The sequence below is a fragment of the Branchiostoma belcheri genome, unplaced genomic scaffold, assembly GCF_001625305.1.
Source record: "Branchiostoma belcheri isolate BF01 breed outbred unplaced genomic scaffold, Haploidv18h27 scaffold9, whole genome shotgun sequence".
NCBI classification, from domain to species: domain Eukaryota; kingdom Metazoa; phylum Chordata; class Leptocardii; order Amphioxiformes; family Branchiostomatidae; genus Branchiostoma; species Branchiostoma belcheri.
The window spans coordinates 3,755,936-3,777,701 of record NW_017804575.1 but is presented as its reverse complement, the minus strand read 5'-3'; the positions used below and the strand labels follow the sequence as shown (position 1 = coordinate 3,777,701).

The 21,766-nt window shown below is 41.8% G+C and overlaps 2 protein-coding genes across 2 annotated transcripts; one reads left to right on the top strand and one right to left on the bottom strand.

Annotated features, from left to right (window-relative positions):
• Window positions 1-677: 677 nt before the first annotated feature.
• On the bottom strand, window positions 678-6,099 carry LOC109487720 (replication factor C subunit 3-like). Its single transcript, XM_019791771.1, has 9 exons — window positions 5,792-6,099; window positions 4,913-5,050; window positions 4,477-4,544; window positions 3,749-3,846; window positions 3,059-3,240; window positions 2,469-2,605; window positions 2,172-2,270; window positions 1,988-2,057; window positions 678-944 (listed from the first exon to the last, which is right to left on the bottom strand). The coding sequence occupies exons 1-9, from the start codon at window positions 5,876-5,878 to the stop codon at window positions 753-755; spliced, it is 1,071 nt and encodes a 356-aa protein (XP_019647330.1). The 5' UTR covers window positions 5,879-6,099; the 3' UTR covers window positions 678-752.
• A 364-nt stretch (window positions 6,100-6,463) lies between these two features.
• LOC109487759 (phosphoglucomutase-2-like) lies at window positions 6,464-20,325 on the top strand. Its single transcript, XM_019791825.1, has 18 exons — window positions 6,464-6,589; window positions 7,986-8,085; window positions 8,220-8,287; window positions 8,948-9,036; window positions 9,791-9,875; window positions 11,488-11,595; window positions 11,969-12,138; window positions 12,695-12,818; window positions 13,615-13,680; window positions 14,302-14,396; window positions 14,965-15,056; window positions 15,269-15,354; window positions 15,557-15,650; window positions 16,121-16,250; window positions 16,752-16,857; window positions 17,104-17,190; window positions 17,399-17,535; window positions 18,439-20,325. The coding sequence occupies exons 1-18, from the start codon at window positions 6,482-6,484 to the stop codon at window positions 18,539-18,541; spliced, it is 1,848 nt and encodes a 615-aa protein (XP_019647384.1). The 5' UTR covers window positions 6,464-6,481; the 3' UTR covers window positions 18,542-20,325.
• Window positions 20,326-21,766: the final 1,441 nt, after the last annotated feature.

The following is a 21,766-nucleotide window of genomic DNA, read 5'->3' as shown; positions in this document are numbered from 1 at the left end:
CTGGTCTCTCAGTCACTGACGAAAGCTAGTGGATACTAGCTGAAACGTCTGACGTTTTCAAAATCATATCCAGTTGCTTGAGTAACTGTTTTTTGGCATATCGTATTACCTGGATGTCTAACCTTCATCGACGTACCGTTACCATTGTTCATCTCATGTAAATAAACTTTTTCTACAATTTGTCTGCTATATTTCTATGCTTCCTGTATATTTATGTTTACCAAAGGAAAACATATTGTTTTTACTCAATTTCCTCTTCTTCTCCAAACACTAACCTCTGACCTGGCCAATGACATGATTTGTTGACGTCTGTCACCATGGTGACTGGTGTTGGGTTACATAATGTAAACTTCATGGTCTGCTCTGCTTCTGTCACCATATACTAGTAGTACATGTATGTGAATGTGTTTGAGTTAAAAATTAACAGGGCAGACTATGTCCGAAGGTAAACATTATGCATTTGCTTTGCAAATGTTACTTCTCTAGTTTTATGTTATATTTCACACATTTGTCTTTTTAACCCAAGGATCAATTTTGAAATGACTTTACATATATGAAATACAGATTCAAGGCAATCAAGCAGTCAAATATTTATAAAGTGGTCAAGTCTCTAGCTCATCAGCTGTCATAATTTTTTCTTTTTTAGACAGGTTAAGAAATGAGTATGGCCAAGATAGGAACCTAAAATTCAACTTGACAGGCACCATGACCTTGGCACTATGTACAGTATTTCAGCTGTCGTGACCTTGACACTATAACATCATGGCCGCCATTCCCTCGTCCAGGAACTTCTTGTAGATAGACATGAACTTGGCGACGAAGGCCTCCAAGTGGTAGATGGACTTGTTGCCGAGCTGCAGGCGATGTTCGTAGTACGCTGCCCACTGTGTAACCTCCGCTTTCAACTGTCCATCACAACTGTCAATCAACTCTGCCAACAGGCCCTGTTTCACAAAACAACACCACAGCTTGTTAATTTGTTGTTTCTCGGATTTTTTCAGAAAACATCAGGAGCGACAGGGCGAAATAAAAAAAAACAGGCCAAGGCACTCGATGATAGCCGGAAATGTTACAATATGAGCCATGAAGTGAACATACCAGGCTGGTTTATAATCAAAACAATAGATTTTGAACTTTTAATGAAACAAAATTGCATTGTTACATTGAAAAACTTAAGAACTAGGAAGAAAAGGACTTTTTTCAACCGTTTGGGCCAAAATACATCTTTCATTGAGCATTTTGCAGTTAATTTAGAACAGGAGATTTTTTTTTTTGCAAATCAAAAAAATGTACAGGGCGATAAGAGAAGCAACACATTAAATTGGTGTGGCCTAACAGTCTACTTCATGTACTAAAAAAAGATGTTTGCATTTATTTGTTAATCTGGTTAAACTACAACAACGCTTTGTGAAAAATCAAAATAAACAAACAAGCAAATAAACAAAATTGCATATGGTTACCTGTGTGCCAGTACAAAGAAATGAGTTTGAACTTAGCAGAAGAGGAAAAATGGCCTTCGGTGGTCATCTGAACATTTCAATACAAGCTGGATGTCTAAACATCATCAAGCTTCGGTTAGTTATGGAACCTGTATACTGAGGCCACACCGATTTAATTTCTTGGTTAACGGATTTTTCTAGAAAAATAATGGAGCGGGCGGGCGAAAAAAATAAAAACAGGCCTAGGCATCCTATTATGGCACAAAATGGTACGATAGGAGCCATGAAGTCAACACACCAGGCTGGTTCAAAATTTAAACAATCAAAAACACAATGAATTTTGAACTTTTAATTATAACATTGCATTGAAAGATGGAATAACTGTAACAACTAGGATGAAAAGGACTGTTTTCAACTGTTCAGGGCAAAATATGATCATTTTGCAGTTGATTCTGAATTTTTATTTTCAAATCAGAAAAAAATGAAGCGGGCTAGTCTGTTAACCAAGAAATTAAATTGGTGTGGCCTGAGAGACAATTCTAACTCACCCTTATGATGACATCAGGAGGGATGCAGTGGGTCAGCAGCTCATACAGACGACCTCTAACCTCCAGCAGTCTGCAAACAAGGTCAACCAACAGGTCAGACAAGGGGTACTCACAGGTCAAACCAGATCAGTCTACAGGAAGGATGTAAGACGAAAACCAATGTGAGAGACAAGTAAAGCCTTACCTCCGAGGGCTCTGCTGACTGACGATGGCATTAGCTGTTTCCCTCAGGAAGACTTCCCAGTCTGCCTCCACTACCTGCTGGTCAGGCCGAAATGGGTACCTGAAAAATAAATGAAGTGCAGGAATGCAAACTTTACCTGTAATCTGAACAATACTCCACAGGCTCCTCCCCTGAGGCGTCGCCAAAAATAGACTTCTAACAAAAGAGCACAGTACCACCTGTCCTATGCAGGCATCCTACAGTACTAAGCTTCAATTTTATAGGAGAAAAAGGGAGAAATATTTTCAAACAACCCACTGTTGTACTTTGCAGGCCTCCAGCATCAGGATGGCCCTGCGGAGGTTCCGGCTAGACTTGTCAGCGATTCGACTGGCCAGTTCAGGTGGCAGCGTCAGCCCCTCCTTCTTACACACCGTCTGAAGGATACTATTGATCTAAACAGAAATTAAGAAACATGTCAAGACATCTTCATCCAAAAAGAGAACCCATCTCAGAGTACTACTACTACTAGTACTACTACTACTGCCACTGCTACTACTGCTGCTACTACTATTACTGCTACTACTACTACTACTACTGCAACTACTACTGCCACTGCTACTACTGTTGCTACTACTGCCACTGCTACTACTACTACTACTACTACTGCTACTACTACTGCTACTACTACTACTACTGCCACTGCTACTACTGTTGCTACTACTATTACTGCTACTACTACTACTACTGCTGCTACTACTACTACTGCCACTGCTACTACTGTTGCTACTAATATTACTGCTACTACTACTACTACTACTACTACTGCTACTACTACTACTACTGCTAGAAGAGTAATTCACACAGATTTCACATGGTACATGTGACCTATTGGCACAGGGACTTACCTGTTCGTGTGACGGTGCCGGGACTCGAACCCCGAGACACCTGCTCCTGATGGCGGGAATGACTTTACTGGTGGACTCACAGCAGAGGATAAGCCGGCAGGTCGTCACATACTTCTCCATGGTGCGCCGCAATGCATGCTGGGCATCCTTTGTCAGCCTGTCCACCTCTGTCAGGAGAACCACTGAAAACATAAAATGGCTGCTGTCAGGGAGTGTTCAATTTTAAAATGGGAGGGGGGGTCTTGTGCATACATGTGCGAGTAAGGTAATTTCTTGGTTAACGGATTCGCCCGCTTCAGTTTTTTCTGATTTGCAAATATATATAAAAATTCAGAATCAACTGCAAAATGCTCATATTTTGCCCTGAACAGTTGAAAACAGTCCTTTTCATCCTAGCTGTTACAGTTATTCCATCTTTCAATGCAATGGTATCATTAAAAGTTAAAAATTCATTGTTTAAATTTTGAACCAGTCTGGTGTGTTGACTTCATGGCTCCTATCGTACCATTTTGGGCCATAATAGGATGCCTAGGCCTGTTTTTATTTATTTATTTTTTTTTGCCCGCCCGCTCCATTATTTTTCTAGAAAAATCCGTTAACCAAGAAATCAAATTGGTGTGGCCTAAAGGCTATGGAAAAATTTTGGGCTACAGTATCTTCAACTTCTTCTGTGCATGGGTGTTTACTAACCTTTGAACTCTCGCTGTGTTGAGGAGTCGAGCTGCTGTGCCTGGGCCACCATTTTGATGAGCTCTTGAACAACAACTCGGTCCTGTACACCTGCATCGCTGTTACAAGGAGCAAGTGAAAACAACAACAATAGTAAATAACTCAATTAACATAAAACAGCTCAGTTCATTTGTCAGTGAAAACTTCAGCATTCACCAATTTCACACTTCCCATAATGCCTAGTAACGGTCACGGATATGACCTATGACTCCCCCCCCTTCGACAAACTGGTCAACTATTGTTTTGAATTATTTCTCTAGTATAAAGCGCGTGCCATAATTGCATTTTTGTTAGAATTAGAGAAAATGACGTACCTTCTATCGTTATAATATATGCATTGAGGTCCTCCATTATACACGTAACGTTAATGCGACTGTGCGAGTAGGAGAGTCTTCGGTAGAACGATAGAAGGTACATCATTTTCGTTAATTCCAACAAAAATGCAATTATGGCATGCGCTTTATACTAGGCAGATAATTCAAAACAATAGTTGACCAGTTTATCGATAGAACTTGTTGGAAATATTACATCGAGGAAGGGGGAAGGGGGGTGGTCTTACGTCATATCCGTGACTTTTACTAGGCATTATGGGAAGTGTGAAATTGGTGAATGTCAGAATTAGTTTTCCCTTTAGCATCTTTATTAAAGTTCATATTTGAAAACTAACAGATGAGCCAAAAGAATCTTACCTTGGACACACTTCTATGTGGTAATTACTCGCGATTGTGGTGATTTCAATCTTCTTCTTGGAGGGGGTCTGCAGTCAGAAACAAAAGTGTTAATTGGGGGTTGGAAGGTTCTTAATTTGCAGAAGACATAGATAGTAATCCCACTCTTTACCAGTCCAAAATTGGCAGTTTACTGGTCATGATCATCCTTAGCTGGGAAGTTGAAAAAAGAAATTTGAAGTCTACAATTGCAAAATTTTTTCTTTCTTTTCTAATTCTAAAGTACTTCCCCACTCCATAGCCTGGAAATTCAGTTGCTATGAAGCTGTAGAGTTTTGTGTACTGTTTATCCTCACTATGAAGTTGTTTTTTTTTTTGTTCTCACAGTGAAGTTGTGATGTTTGTTTGTTTGTTTTTACAGTGAAGTTGTTGTGTTTGATTGTTTACATGTTCTCACCGTGAAGTTGTGGTGTTCGATCCTGAGTTTCTCCACCCCGGCACCGTACAGCTCTCTCAGCAGACAGGTGATCCGCGTCTTCTTACCTGCACCTGACGGACCGAAGACAAGCAGGTGGGGGAAGTCACCATTCTGCACCTGCAGGAGTCAGGTCAAAGGTCAGGTGTCATGGGAGTCTCAAAAATAAGGTTCAAAGTTCAAGTTCAAAGTTGAAAACTGTTATCAAACATTGAAGCACAGATGAGTGGAATTTGTACAGCCTTGTCTCGTATGACAGGTTTGCCATGGCAAATTTGCTACATCCTAGTTTGTGGATGCATGTTTCTTTTTTTCCCCGCACGGTAAGCGAGTGGAACCAACTGCCGGGCCCAGTGGTGGGGGCACCGACAGCAGAGGCTTTTAAGGCCAGGGTAGAAGCCGCCCTGCCTTAACCCGTGTACCGCTTCCCCCCTCAGTGATACCCCGTACAGGGGTCGTTCGAGGGTACTTAAGAAGAAGAAGCATGTGTGGTGAAGTTCAATTTATTTTGATTGCTGTCTTGCAAAAGAAAAGGTTGTCAATGCTGTCATCTCCTCATGGAAAATCAACAAACAAATCACATGACGTATTTGACTATGCACATCAACTGGTTTATGGAAATTTTATCACAAATATAGGATTCTGAATGATAATTTGGCGGTTTTTGCCACTATGAGTGTTCGAATAACGAGTTCCAAATTATTTTCCCCGGACTTGTATCTAGGAAATGCATGTGGTGGGGAGGTATAATTATTATTAGTATTACTCAGTTGAGGAACATCGAGCAACTATAGCATAGGACCAAATTATATGCAGACCTGCCCCCCTCCCCCATCTCACTAACCCCCTCCCCGAACCCACCAGTCTTTTGAGCTGCGCCGCCTGCTCTGTGTGGTAGCTCAGCTTGCTCAGGGAAGTCGGTCGGTACTTGTCCACCCACAGACTCATCCTGACGACGAGACGTTCGTGTTCACAGCCAATGTCCTGGCTTTTAACTCAACAAAAGTGAAACGGTGATAGTTTTTCTGCTACGATTTTCGCGGGAACAAAGCTGCGTCTGCGCACAAAGTCGAAATGCGTTCAACCATCCAAAAGCGCCCTCTGGCGATCCCGTGCTGTACTGGTGAAGCACCGCAAGAGTGCGCTTTTCTTTCTCTCAATCACATCGGAGTTTTATTTGCCAGTCAGAAGACACCTGTAGTTTTAAAAGCAGATGGAACTAATATTATCATGTCAAATTAAGTCCAGTTCCGAAGCTACGAGGAAAGTTTCATGCAAAGACTAATCAAATGTTACTTACGTTACAGTGCGTAAAGCTAAGCAATAAAAGTAATATCAATGTCCTTGCTATTATAAATATGGAGCTGATGTTTTGTTCCGTTTTAGTGGGTATAAGGTTAACACTCTATCTTCAAGACAGCTATAAGAGGATGTGTTTCAGACAATTTATCATTTTTGGCATCAAAATACAAACACTTGAAACAGGGATTGCATAAGCTAGACGTGAGGTGAAAGTTCAACAGGTTACATTTGGCTGCGTTCCTGCAGAAAATGGCGGCGGAGTCCGAAGTGGGCGGAACAGGAGCGGGGGAAACCCTGCCGTCTGTCGGCGACCCGGAGTTGGACGGGCTCGTACGGCAGTGGATGGGGTGGGACAAGGTGAGTAGCAACTTGTCTGCGCGGCAGGGGAGCCAAGCTGCCACCTGAAGCGACTGTCAGCCCCAAATTCGCGGTCGTTTTCATCCCCACTGTCAGCTTAAATTTAGATCCTTTGAGGGCAGGAGGTGACGTTTTTTTCTGACGGCCCCGTTTTCGGACTACATCGGCACGCAGTTGGTCCGATCAAGGGAAGGTCATGAGCACAAATGACTGCATGATCCGAACACTAGTTGCCGTGCCTGCCACTAGCTAGACTGAAGAGTAAAGGGCCTACCACCACATGCGGTCACAGTAATTAAGACCACTTGTTAAACATTAAACGTTATCCATCAATCATTCAATTTGTCAACCTGTCTTGATTAGCGTTACCTTTATATAGCCAGATGGCATTGGCTAATAGGGACCCCCCATTCGATGTCAATTTATGAGGTAATAGACAGTCAATAATTCTTAAATGTTTGGTATTCTAACAACCGTAGATTTGCCAAAAAACAGTTACTCAAGCAACTGGATATGATTTTGAAAACGTCAGACGTTTCAGCTAGTATCCACTAGCTTTCGTCAGTGACTGAGAGACCAGAGGGGAAAGCAGGTTTATAAGTACAACCTGTTGATTGATATGCAAATAAAGTGAAGACAAATTTTTGGAAGTCGAAAAAGGAACAAAAGTCAGACAAGTCAAGACAAAATGATGCAAATTAGTCTGAAAGCTCCTGTTATACAGCTCCTGTTATCTTATAAACCTGCTTTCCCCTCTGGTCTCTCAGTCACTGACGAAAGCTAGTGGATACTAGCTGAAACGTCTGACGTTTTCAAAATCATATCCAGTTGCTTGAGTAACTGTTTTTTGGCGTATTGTATTACCTGGATGTCTAACCTTCATCGACGTAACCGTAGATTTGTCCCCACCATTTGGTCCAAGCATTTGTGTCTGACTCAGCTTTTTGTGTTGAAGAATTCTGTTAAGTGTTTAGTTGGGCAGCCTAGTGTCTATAACTTAACTGTCTACTGACTGTGACTTCAAATAAATTGTTTATTGCAAATTCTTGCCCGAGGGCTAATTGCAGGAACAGAAGAAACATGTGGTATAAAAACAGACAATTAGTACACATACAACTACTGATAACTACATCGTTTGGACCTATTAAAGGAGAGATTGGACTGTATCTGTATCGGTATAGCCGGTATAACGCCCTTCGGTGTAACACGTACACCAGCTTTGTAGGCATATCACACTGAACGGCTTGTTACACTCAATCTTTGCACATTTGAGTGCAGGAGTTGTTTAAAGCTAAATTCTAGTGATGATGCCCCAACTGTGACTGTAACGGTTACATGATAGTTTTGTGCAGTTGAACATCTGTAAAGCCCACCAACACAAACTTTTCCACCATAGACTGAGGCTACCCGAGGGGTTCTGAAGCAGCTGGTCCTTGACAAGAATGTGGAAGAAATACGAAGCAGGCTCGGCCAGCGAATGGCATTTGGAACTGCAGGTAAGGCTTTTAAGGGTTTACCATGTTTGAAACTTATATTGATGAAAATCAAAACTTTCGTCAAGGTGTTTTTGTTTACTTCATTTTGTTTTTGTTTACTTCTCATGTGGAATTTTTCTGGATCTGTTTTCCAGGTCTGCGGTCCAGGATGGGAATGGGTTTTTCCCAGATGAATGACCTCACCATTATACAAACAGCACAGGTCAGACTGAATGTAACTAGTAGCGTATATGTTACTTAGGCCACACCAATTAATTTCTTGGTTAACGGATTTTTCTAGAAAAATTATGGAGCGGGCAGGCGAAAAAACATAAAAATAAAAACAGACCTAGGCATCCTATTATGGCCCAAAATGGTACGATAGGAGCCATGAAGTCAACACACCAGGCTGGTTCAAAATTTAAACAATGAATTTTGAACTTTTAATGATACAATTGCATTGAAAGATGGAATAACTGTAACAACTAGGATGAAAAGGACTGTTTTTCAACTGTTCAGGGCAAAATATGAGCATTTTTGCAGTTGATTTTTGAATTTTTATTTTTATTTGCAAATCAAAAAAAATGAAGCGGGCGAATCCGTTAACCAAGAAATTAAATTGGTGTGGCCTTAGTGGATGATATACACAGATGCTACATGCATATGTATGTAGACATGAGCTATATGCAAAGGTGTGTGAACTTAAGGTATGCATACATGTCTGAAAATTTGCTCTATGTACATCTGTATGTATCAACCTGCTATATGTATTACACAGCATACATATAGAAGGTTATGTTAACTATAACTACTTGAATGTATGTTTGGGATGACAGTTAACTCTTACTTAGTGCTTTCAAACAACCATTTCTGTAAATTCCAGGGTTTTCTGCGATACCTGCAGAAGACGTTTCCTGATTTGCAGAAAACAGGGATTGTCATTGGTTTTGACAGTCGACACAACAGCCAAAGGTTCGTGCCTGTTGATGTTTTATTATCATTGTAGCAATGTCCATCAAATAAGGTAAATCAGTACATTGAGTGCATGTAATGTATATTCCAAGTTAGGAAAGAACATATGAACTAGAAAGGCTGACATTTGCTTGGGAGCAAATACAGCATATTTCAGTCCAATATTGAATGTGTGGGTCATTGCGCACGACGTACGTGCAACATGACCCCAGGTAACCCGCAATGGAGCACGTGTTCGATAGCCAACGATAGATGGAATGGGCCATTCTTTAGATGGAACATGGAACAAGTATAGCACTTTTGGCCCTTTTTTGGCTGAAAATAGCCACTAAAGTCCCCAAAATGAGTCATTTGGAAGTGGTGTATGTCAAATATGTGACTGCTATTCTGTAGACACATGTTCAAGGTATTCTTATGCCGAATTTCAGATCATTTGGTTGTAATACCGGGGCTCAGGATCCAAAAATCCATTTTTTGTCGAAAAATGCCAAAAAAAACCTTCATAAAAATTTTTCAAAGGCATGTATCAAGAAATTGACAAAAACGCCTGGGGGTATTGGCCCACTTTACCTCCAAATTTCAGGTCATTTGGCTAAAAAATGACAGAGATGAATCCCTTTGACTGTGTGGCAGAAGAAGGAGGAGAAGAAACATGAGAGAACACAATATATTTCATCCATACCATATCATTATGGTATGGACTGAAATATAATTACCCATAGAGTTGGTCTTGAATACTGACTGTTCCTCTCAGGTTTGCCCAGCTGACTGCAGGGATTTTCTTGCACGCTGAGGTTCCAGTCTTTCTTTTCTCCAAGATCTGTCCAACTCCCTATGTGGTAAGAAATCTGTTCCTAAGATCTACAGTTGCTGTTGAGGTTGTCCTATGTGTGTTGAGGTTGTCCAATGTGTGTTTAGGTTGTCCCATGTGTGCTGATGTTGTCCCATGTGTGTTGAGGATGTCCCATGTGTGCTGAGGTTGTCCCATGTGTGTTGAGGTTGTCCCATGTGTGATGAGGTTGCCCCATGTGTAGTTGAGGATATCCCCATGTGTATTGAGGATGTCCCCATGTGTATTGAGGATGTCCCCATGTGTGTTGAGGTTGTCCCATGTGTATTGAGGATGTCCCCATGTGTGTTGAGGTTGTCTCATGTGTGTTGAGGTTGTCCCATGTGTATTGAGGATGTCCCCATGTGTGTTGAGGTTGTCTCATGTGTGTTGAGGTTGTCCCATGTGTATTGAGGCTGTCCCATGTGTATTGAGGGTGTCCCATGTGTATTGAGGCTGTCCCATGTGTATTGAGGTTGTCTCATGTGTGTTGAGGTTGTCCCATGTGTATTGAGGCTGTCCATGTGTATTGAGGTGTCCATGTGTATTGAGGCTGTCCATGTGTATTGAGGTTGTCCATGTGTATTGAGGATGTCTCATGTGTTCTGAGGCTGTCCCACGTGTGTTGAGGTTGTCCCATGTGTATTGAGAATGTCCCCATGTGTATTGAGGTTGTCCCATGAGTGTAACAATTGTTTATATATCCCTATGTGGTAAGAAATCTGTTCCTAAGATCTACAGTTGCTGTTGAGGTTGTCCTATGTGTGTTGAGTTGTCCAATGTGTGTTTAGGTTGTCCCATGTGTGCTGATGTTGTCCCATGTGTGTTGAGGATGTCCCATGTGTGCTGAGGTTGTCCCATGTGTGTTGAGGTTGTCCCATGTGTGTTGAGGTTGTCCCATGTGTGTTGAGGTTGTCCCATGTGTGATGAGGTTGTCCCATGTGTGCTGATGTTGTCCCATGTGTGCTGATGTTGTCCCATGTGTGATGAGGTTGCCCCATGTGTATTGAGGATATCCCCATGTGTATTGAGGATGTCCCCATGTGTATTGAGGATGTCCCCATGTGTGTTGAGGTTGTCCCATGTGTATTGAGGATGTCCCCATGTGTGTTGAGGTTGTCCCATGTGTATTGAGGATGTCCCCATGTGTGTTGAAGTTGTCCCATGTGTATTGAGGATGTCCCCATGTGTATTGAGGATGTCCCCATGTGTGTTGAGGTTGTCCCATGTGTATTGAGGATGTCCCCATGTGTGTTGAGGTTGTCTCATGTGTGTTGAGGTTGTCCCATGTGTATTGAGGCTGTCCCATGTGTATTGAGGGTGTCCCATGTGTATTGAGGCTGTCCCATGTGTATTGAGGTTGTCTCATGTGTGTTGAGGTTGTCCCATGTGTATTGAGGTTGTCCCATGTGTGTTGAGGTTGTCCCATGTGTATTGAGGTTGTCCCATGTGTATTGAGGATGTCTCATGTGTTCTGAGGCTGTCCCACGTGTGTTGAGGTTGTCCCATGTGTATTGAGAATGTCCCCATGTGTATTGAGGTTGTCCCATGAGTGTAACAATTGTTTATATATTTCTTCAGTATAATAAGTTTTGACACAAATGTGCTATTCTGTGTTGTAGCCTTACAGTGTTCTCCATCTTGGATGTTCTGCTGGCGTCATGGTTACAGCCTCGCACAACCCGAAGGAGGACAACGGATACAAGGTTTACTGGAACAACGGGTCACAGGTATGTACAGATCTACACCATTACACCAGCCTTGTTATGTTTACCTTCACAGAAGGAAAGCATATTCTTTTTGCTCAGTTTCTTCCTCCTCTTCCTCTCCAACAAATAAGGTCAATGACCTGAACCAGAGGTCTGTCACCATGGTAACTAGTGTTGGGTTACATCATGTTGCAGTTTTATAGCAGGAGGGATTTAGACTCCTGTCTGACCATATATATGAATGTATTTGAGTAACAATTAACTGAGCAAACCATATGTAAAGGTAAACATTATGCATTTGCAATTGTTACCTTTTTAGTTTCTAATGTATACTTTTGCACAAGGTTTTTTTCATGTACAGATCTGTATTTACACAAGCACTGTTTCTTCTCAGATCACCTCCCCCCATGACAAGGGCATCGCCAGTTCCATCAGTGCCAACCTGGAGCCCTGGCAGACATCCTGGGACGTGTCTGTCTGTGAGCAGAGTCCGCTGTGTCAGGACCCTATGGACAGGATCACCAAGGCTTATTATCAGGACCTACAGAACTACTGTTGCCATAGGTAACCAACCAGTAGAACTACAGTTGCCATAGGTAACCATCAAACAGAACTACTGTTGCCATTGGTAACCATCAAACAAAACTACTGTTGCCATAGATAATCATCAGACAGAACTATATATACTGTTGCCATAGGTAACCAACAAACAGAACTGCTATTGCCGTAGGTAACCAATAAACAGAACTGCTGTTGCCATAGGTAACAAACAGGACTACTGTTGCCATTGGTAACCTACAACCAGAACTACTTTTGCCATTGGTAACCAACAAACAGAACTACTGTTGCCATAGGTAACCAACAAACAGAACTACTGTTGCCATAGGTAACCAACAAACAGGACTACTGTTGCCATTGGTAACCAAGAAATAGAACTATTGTTTCCATAGATAACCAACAAACAGGACTACTGTTACCATAGGTAACCAACAAACAGAACTGCTATTGCCATAGGTAACCAACAAACAGAACTGCTGTTGCCATAAAAACAAACAGGACTACCAGGGTACTGTTACACCAAAAAGATAGCTGTATCTAAGCGACTTGGTTTCCTTTGCAGGGAAAACAACCAGCAGACAAGTGTGAAGTTCACATACACAGCCATGCACGGGGTGGGGTACCAGTTTGAAGTTCAGGCCTTCCAGGCCTTCAGTCTACCCAGCTTCATACCTGTGGAGGAACAGGTCAGTTCACGGGTCAAAGGACATGTTACGTCATAGTTTATAGGGACAGGTCAATTCATAGGTCACAGGACACAGTTTATATGGACAGGTCAGTTCATAGGTCACAGGGTGCGTTGTCATAGTTTACAGTTACAGGACAGGTCAGTTCATAGGTCACAGGGTGTGTTGTCATAGTTTACAGTTACAGGACAGGTCAGTTCATAGGTCACAGGACACATGTCATAGTTTACAGGGACAGGTCAGTTCATAGGTCACAGGACACATGTCATAGTTTACAGGGACAGGTCAGTTCATAGGTCACAGGACACAATGTCATAGTTTACAAGGACAGGTCAGTTCATAGGTCACAGGACACAATGTCATAGTTTATATGGACAGGTCAGTTCATATGTCACAGGAAACAATATGTCATAGTTTATAGGGACAGCTCAGACCATAGGTCACAGGACACAATATGTCATAGTTTATAGGGACAGCTCAGACCATAGGTCACAGGACACAATATGTCATAGTTTATAGGGACAGCTCAGACCATAGGTCACAGGACACAATATGTCATTATGATAGTTTATAGGGACAGGTCAGTTCATAGGTCACAGGTCATGTTATGTCATAGTTTACAGGGAAAGGTCAGTTCATAGGTCACAAGAACAGGTCACTCTATAGATCTTAGGAACAAGCCCAGTCTAAGTCACAGAACAGGTGAGGTTATAGAACATGTGTCAGGTCATGATATGAGAAAAATACATTTCAATAAAATTGACAACAGCTATAATCCTGGATGTTTCTGTTCCAGATAAAACCAGACCCTGAGTTCCCAACTGTTAAGTTTCCTAACCCTGAGGAGGGCAAAAGTGCACTGGTAAGTTCAGAGATAGGAACTATGTTAGGCCACACCGATTTAATTTTATGGATGACATCCTCTGAAGACCCCCAAACTAGTGCGCGCGGGCGAATAAAAAAAAAATTCCGGCCAAAAATAAAAATGCTACTGAACCACAGGAAGAAGAATACAAAGCTGGTATTGTGAATTCCCGACAGTACATAGTGACGTAAACGACAAGTTAAGCCGGCACATGCTGGCTTTTTGTGGCATTTATAAATCTGTACTATACTTATGTACTGAGTTCTTGAGTCGTGGAGCTTCGAATTCGATAGCCTGGGTGCTCGGCTCCGTTTTGTCGCTGACTAGCATGGACTATCCAGGCCTAGAGCCAGGCCAGAGCCTCGGTGGAGGTGATCTTTTTTTTTTTTTTTTTGAGGGCGACAGGCGAAAATCAATGCGCGCGTGGATGTCATCCATAAAATTAAGTCGGTGTGGCCTTATTGTGATGTTTTTTGTTTGCTTGTTGTATATATAGGATGCTATGTTGTTTGTTGTTTGTCTCTGAGAACCTGCTATTGTAAGTTTGTAGGTCCTGGTGGTTATGTTTGCTGTTTGTAAGACCTAACATTGTTTGTTTGTTGTTGTTGATGTCTGCAGGACCTTGCTATGCAGACTGCGGAGAAACATGGTAGTTCTGTGATCCTGGCCAATGACCCTGATGCTGACAGGCTGGCTGTGGCTGAGAGACAAAAGTAAGGAAACATTTTACTTTGCATTCCATGTTTAACCTTCAGCCTGCTATTTAAGGTAGCCTTTTGGCAGCAGGTAGAAGGTTAAGGGCAACTCTAATACCAGCAAAAATGGAACAAAGCTTCAAAATTAATGTAAGGCCACACCAATTTGATTTGTTGGTTCTCTGATTTTTTCAGAAAAAATATAAAGGGCAAAAAAAAAAAAGATAAAAACATGCTATCATGATAGGCGGCACGAAGTCAACGTACCAGGGTGGTTTATAATTCAAACAATGAATTTCAAACTTTTAATCAAACCACTCCATTGATTGATGGACAAATTGTAACAACTCTGAAGAGAAGGGACTTCCTTTAACTGTTGGGGGCCAAAATATGGAATAAGATATAAGCAGTTTGGAGTTGATTCAGAGCCTGAATTTTTTTTTTTTTTTTGCAAATCAGAAAAAAACGAAACGGGTGAATCCGTGAAACAACAAATTTAATTGGTCCGGCCTAAGAATGCTTGTATATGTAACAGAAGCTAACAGTTGATGTTTATGTGAAGAAAGCTTTCTTTTTGCTTTTTCAGTGGTTCCTGGAAGGTTTTTACGGGGAATGAGCTTGGTGCTCTCCTGGGCTGGTGGGCGTGGCAGTGCTGGAGACAGAAGAACCCAGACAAAGGTAACATCTTGTTTTGGAAATGTCTGGCCCTTACAGTTCATCCCTTGTGTGTTTTGTACAGTGTGGTAGCTTATGATATGTGCCAAAATATGTCTAGTAAGAACTACAATTGTACCTGTTTTCACTATTATCATACCGATGTTCCACAATGGGTGGTGTGAGAGTACAAACTACAAAGTTAATACATCATGGCTTTATTAATATTATTCCAGATACCAAAGATGTATGGATGATAGCCAGCACTGTATCATCTAAGATTCTCAGGGCCATCGCAATCAAAGAATCCTTCAACTTTGAGGTAAAATGCTTCTGTAAGATGTAAATTTTGAAGTGTTTGCAGTGGTTTTATGTTAATGCCAGAACTTTAATACACTGACAGTAACAATGTGCACATAGTATTGATGCTGAAGTATAGCATTGTTGCAATCATGAACTTAATTAAATGGGGTCTCACTCTGATGTTTGTCTTAATGTCTCACACTGATGTTCTTGTCTTTCAGGAAACACTTACTGGCTTTAAGTGGATGGGTAACAAAGCTGATGAGTTGATGAAGAAGGGACAGACTGTACTGCTTGCTTTTGAAGAGGCCATAGGTCAGTAAAATTTCCATGGTAGCAACAAGAGGCATAATTTATTCAGTTTTCTGTGTTAGTATCTATTACCATACTGTATAGTGTATGTACTGGTGTCAGTTAATGCCATAAATATGTTGCTGCAGGGTTTGTGTAAAATCTGTATTATTGCAGGGTTTATGTACTGCCATGTTACTGTAGTGTTTGTATACTTCACTATTACTGCAAGGTTTATGTACTGACATGTTACTGCAGCATTTGTGTACTTCTGTATTACTGCAGGGTTATGTACTGCCATGTTATTGTAGCATTTGTGTACTTCGGTATTACTGCAGGGTTCATGTACTACTTTGTTACTGCAGGGTTTATGTACTGACATGTTACTGCAGCATTTGTGTACTTCTGTATTACTGCAGGGTTATGTACTGCCATGTGACTGCAGCTATTGTGTACTTCTACTGCAGGGTTTATATACCACTTTGTTTCTGCAGGGTTTATGTATGGCACTAATGTGCTGGATAAGGATGGGATCAGTGCGTCTGTGGTGATGGCAGAGATGACATGTTGGCTGGCCAGTCAGAAGCTCAGCCTCACACAGCAACTCAACAGGATCTTTGAAACGTAAGCACTGCAATCTTTAGGGTCTTTATTACCTCCGGGGGAGGAGACATCCTTCTGCGGAAGGGTTTTGTGAGAGATTTAGATTTTCATGTTCGCAGCTGTTTCTCGCGGTTGGGTGGACAGATTCTTTTGAGACTCGGAATATGTTTTGCTGTTGGGCTGCAGATGATGCACGTTCTTTTGTTTTTTATTGTATGTTTTCGGGCGTGAAAATGGTGCCTTTTGGTGGCCCGAAAACACCCCTTTGAGCTTGAAAGTGGTCGCGACCGTTGACCTTTGGCATGTTTAAGCTATTCTCGGCCTGGTCCTTGTATATGACCCCTCACACTGAGGGGTGTCCGGTCTCGATAAATTCTTTGTTTAAAACCCTATCATTATATAGAAATATACTGTAAAGCCCGGAGGTGTAAAATCTCAGATTTTACTTGTTTTGTAGCTATGATTATGAAATGTCTGTCATCATTATGTCTGCACTTAATAATCCTTTTATCATTTCTGTAGCTATGGTTACCACACATCAGAGAATTCTTACTACATCTGCCACGACCCACCGACCATTACAAAAATGTTTGACAGGATGAGAAACTGGGATGGCAAAACTGGCCAGGTGAGCTCCAATTCATGATACTCTGAATATATATTTCTCTACTATACTACACAATCATTGCAACTGCAAACTTAAGACTACTTTTCCCTTCTACTGCAAAATGAAGTCCAAAGAAATGAATGAATTTACAGTATATCTTAGTCTGACAATGTTTGTCTTTCTTCTTCACCAAGCTTGTATATTCTGATCCAGTACCAGGTTGGTATGTAATACTTTTCTGATTGAGTTGAATTTGTGTGTTTCCAGTACCCCAGTACTTTGGGCCCATATAAAATCAAGAACATACGAGATTTGACAGCAGGGTATGACAACAGCAAGCCAGATAACAAACCTGTAAGTATGGACGTACACATGTACCTCTGTTACTTAATTTACAATGATGCCCAACACAACTGCTGTTTCTAGAAGTGTCCATTTGTGTGTTTCCAAAAAAAAATCTGGTAAAAGATGGTAGAGGTGATGCTGTGCATCATATAGGATTGAAGCTATAGGTAGACATTTTGTACTTCAAGTTCTCAAGCTGATTTTGATTCTATCACAGGTGCTTCCCACCAGCAAGGCGAGTCAGATGATCACCTTCAGCTTTGAAAATGGCTGTGTGGCGACTTTGAGAACAAGTGGGACGGAGCCCAAGATCAAATACTACACAGAGATGTGCCTGCCGCCTGGCACTGGAGGGTCAGTTGTCCTTCACTCCAGAATTCAGCACCAAGGACAGGGCCGGGTGAACCTGGTGCTGTCTACAGCACCAAGGACAGGGTCAGGTCAACCTGGTGCTGGCTACAGCACCAGGGACAGGGCCAGGTCAACCTGGTGCTGTCTTCAGCACCAAGGATAGGGCCAGGTCAACCTGGTGCTGTCTACAGCACCAAGGATAGGGCCAGGTCTGCTGGTGCTGTCTTCAGCACCAAGGACAGGGCCAGGTCAACCTGGTGCTGTCTTCAGCACCAAGGATAGGGCCAGGTCAACCTGGTGCTGTCTACAGCACCACAGCTCCAATGATAGGGTCAGGTCAACCTGGTGCTGTCTTCAGCACCAAGGACAGGGCCAGGTCAACCTGGTGCTGTCTTCAGCACCAAGGACAGGGCCAGGTCAACCTGGTGATGTCTTACTAATGTGTTGTTTTCGTGCTGTTTATATCTTGTTTCTAAGATGTTTCTTTATTGTTATAGTTTGCACTGTGCTGTTGACGTGTTGCTTGTATGCTATTGCTGTGTTGTTTTAGGTGCTGTTGCTGTTTCGTTTCATTGCTGTTTTAACAGTTTCGATGTGTTCTGCACTGTTGGTATTTCTAGGTTGTTTCTGTTCCACTGTGGTGTTTCCATGCTGGCTTAATATATTCTGTGCTGTTTCCATACTGTTAACGTATTGTTTCTGTGCTGTTTTCATGCTGTTAATATACCCAGTGGGTATGTGTGTACAATAAAGGTCTTCATTCATTCATTCATTCTTTCATTCATTCATTCATTCATTCATTCACTCTCTCACTCACTCACTCACTTACTCACTCACTCATTCATTCAATATATTGTTTCTGTGCTGTTTCCATGCTGTTGACATACTGTTTCTGTGATGTTTCAGGTCTCCTGAGTCGGTTGCAGCAGAGCTCCATGCCATGGTGGAGACCATGGTCAAGGAACTCCTGCAGCCAGAAGTGAACGGGCTGATCGCCAGAAGTGGTTAACAAGTCTAACCTGTAGGGGTAAAGATAGCTAGCTGTCATCAGCCCAAAAAAAAAAAAAACTGCCAAGCCCAACCGACTTCTTATCTTAGTGGTTTCTACATAAAATTATATGTATAATCTTGCACAAGGTTAATTTCTTGGTTCTAAGATGAAAAAAAGTAGGCTACTGAAGACAGATTCTTTTTTCTATGCATGGTGCTATGTCTCAGCTTAGCAGCTGTCTCTCAGAGTATGAAGGAAAAGTCTGTATATTGCTACAAACAGTTTCAGGGAGTGAATGTACTGTAGTCAGATTTAAGTCTTTCTCCCAGCCCTTTTTTTATTATGACCTCTTGCTGAATAGTTGATTGAGAACCATGATTAGGAGCACTAAATGCCCTACAGTGTATGGTTTGAGCAATGCCAATGTGAGGAACTCCACAATACCTGAAGGGGGGAGGGGTGATATTGTATGTGCTGACACCTACCTACCAACATGCTTTTGTGGAGGGGTTGATGTGGTCAGGATTTTCATTGGAGTGTTTGGTTTACATGGCTGTATGCACGTACATGTAGATGAACAACATACCCCCAAGTTTCCACTGTTAACTTACTGCTGTATTTTTTGGCGATGTTTTAGGGAGGAGCCTAATGGTACAGTATTGTGTGCAATTCGCAAGAATTCTAGGAATGGTACAGGCATTTTGTCCACAGGAATGGAATGTCCACAGGCATTTCTCTGACCCACATCTATGCCCACATTCCTGGAAACTCTTGGGAAGACCCAGAAGACCTGTCTGCCACGGATGGCCCTACTTTCTGTGACCCCGGGGCTCGTTCACTATACACTCGGGGGAAGGAGTGCACTGTATCTGTCTTGCTCAAAATCATGGAACGATGGCAGTGCCATGCAAACAATAACCCTATCATGAACCACCGTCGCCATGGCAATGTATGTTTTCATTGCCAGTCTTGTTTCTTACCAAAATCATGCGGTGGCAGGATATGTGGATGGCATTGTGACATTGGGTCTATCTATGGCATTGCATCTATGACATTGATTTCTATCTTGCTTTACAGCAATCTTCTTCACTGTTAGCTTTGTAATTGTTAAAACCCCAGAACTGCTTACAACATATGTAAATGTTGTATAATTAGTTCTTACCCCAAAGTGTCAAATATTCTCGAAACTTGATACTATAATACATGTAGGATTAGCATGAAATAAATGAATACTTGCAAGCAATAATAATAATAATATTAAATGATATTTTGCACTTATTAAGGTCATACCTCGGGTGATCGTTGTGAATGATCTTGTTTCTTGTGTTTTTTTTTTCCTTTTTGTGAACTGCTACCTGCTTACCTTTGTTTTGTTTTGTTTCTACACAATATTAGACTATCTTCTTCCTGGAGAGCTGAATGTTTTATATCCATTGTGAAACAACAATGAAGCAAAAAAATCTTAAAGAGAAAAAAATTAGTAGCTTTTTCAATGCGATACAAAAATGCATATTAAGCGATGAGATGGCAAAATACTAGTAATTACCTTCATCTTGCTGATCAAAATTTTGCCATAACTAGACATTAGATATACTTGTCATTTTACTTGATGATTTGGGTATAATTGTTACACTGCATTTATGTCAGTCCATCTTAAATGAGACTTTAAAATAAAAGAAGAACCTACGTGTCTGTTTCTGTGACAGTTTGGAACTGATAAACATGATTTTGTTCTCGTGATGACTTGCTGGGTGACTTTTGTACTTACCAATAAAAGCAAGAATGATGGGTTCAGACTTCAACAGTGTGTGGGGACTGATTTATTAGACTAGTTCATCGTCATGTAACAACGTGTATCTGTACAACATGGGGTCGTATGGCGTAACAGCTAGACTCGGAACCAAGAGATCCTGGGTTCGAGTCCGGACATGCCACTGATCTTGTGCCCTTGGGAAAGGCACTTCCTCACTTAACTCAAGTGAAAATGAGTATTGTCTGTCCTGTATTTGTTCTATGTCTGGGAAGCAACACCAGCAACAGCTGCCTTTGTTCCACGTGTATTGTATTGTTACAATTTCAATAAATCAAATCATTAAAGAAAAAATATGCACATTGCGCATACATACATAAATACTGTATCTGCATATTGCGCATAAACATAAATGCTTGATAGCACAGAAAGCAAGCATTCAATTTGGTAGTAAGGCAGAGAAAAACTAGTCCTAGTGTCACAGTAGTTACTCAAGCAACTGGATATGATTTTGAAAACGTCAGGCGTTTCAGCTAGTATCCACTAGCTTTCGTCAGTGACTGAGAGACCAGAGGGGAAAGCAGGTTTATATACACAACCTGTTGATTGATATGCAAATAAAGTGAAGACAAATTTGGAAGTCGAAAAAGGAACAAAAGTCAGACAAGTCAAGACAAGATGATGCAAATTAGTCTGAAAGCTCCTGTTATACAGGACAGGAGCTTAAGTGTTGTCTGTCCTCGGGGCTGGGAGTGCCAAATCCCAAGTGCCGGAAAGATCGACCCGTAGCCCCCCTTCCCTGTTGAGGGTGGGGTTGTACATTCTTTCATATATTGCCTCTTTAACACCCCGTTCCCACCAGCGTGTTTCGCGGTCTAAGACATCCGTGGACTCGAGTTTGAAAGAGTGACCCTGGTTGTGTTGTAGGTGGTGGAAAATAGCTGAGGAGTAGCCGTTGGCACTAGGTCAGCAATGTTCTTTGTACCTTACTTTAAGCGGTCGACTTGTCTCTCCGATGTAGGTGTTGTTACAATTGGGCTCCTCACATTTGAGTCTGTAAATAACATTCGCCTTGGTACCCTTGTGAGGTCGGTCCTTAGGGTGTACCAGTCTTTGTCTGAGGGTTGAGTGAGGTTTGAAGTTAGTGGCTATGTTGAAGTTTTGGAAGATCCGTCGGAGTTTCTCAGATACTCCTTGGACATACGGAATAGTGATGTTGGCCTTGTTTTTGTTGGTCAATGGTTTGCACTTCTGGGTTTTCTTAGACTGATCTGAAGGTTTGAGCGCTTTGTTGAAAGTCCAGTTTTGGTAGCCACATTTAGCCAGGGCACCTCGGAGGTGTCTATGTTCGTCTGTTTTGGCTTGGTCTGAAGTGACAATGTTGTCTGCACGATGGAAGAGAGTTTTGATCACTGCTAGTTTGTGTTCCAAAGGGTGGTGGGAATCAAAGGCCAGGTACTGATCAGTGTGGGTTGGTTTCCTGTACACTTCGA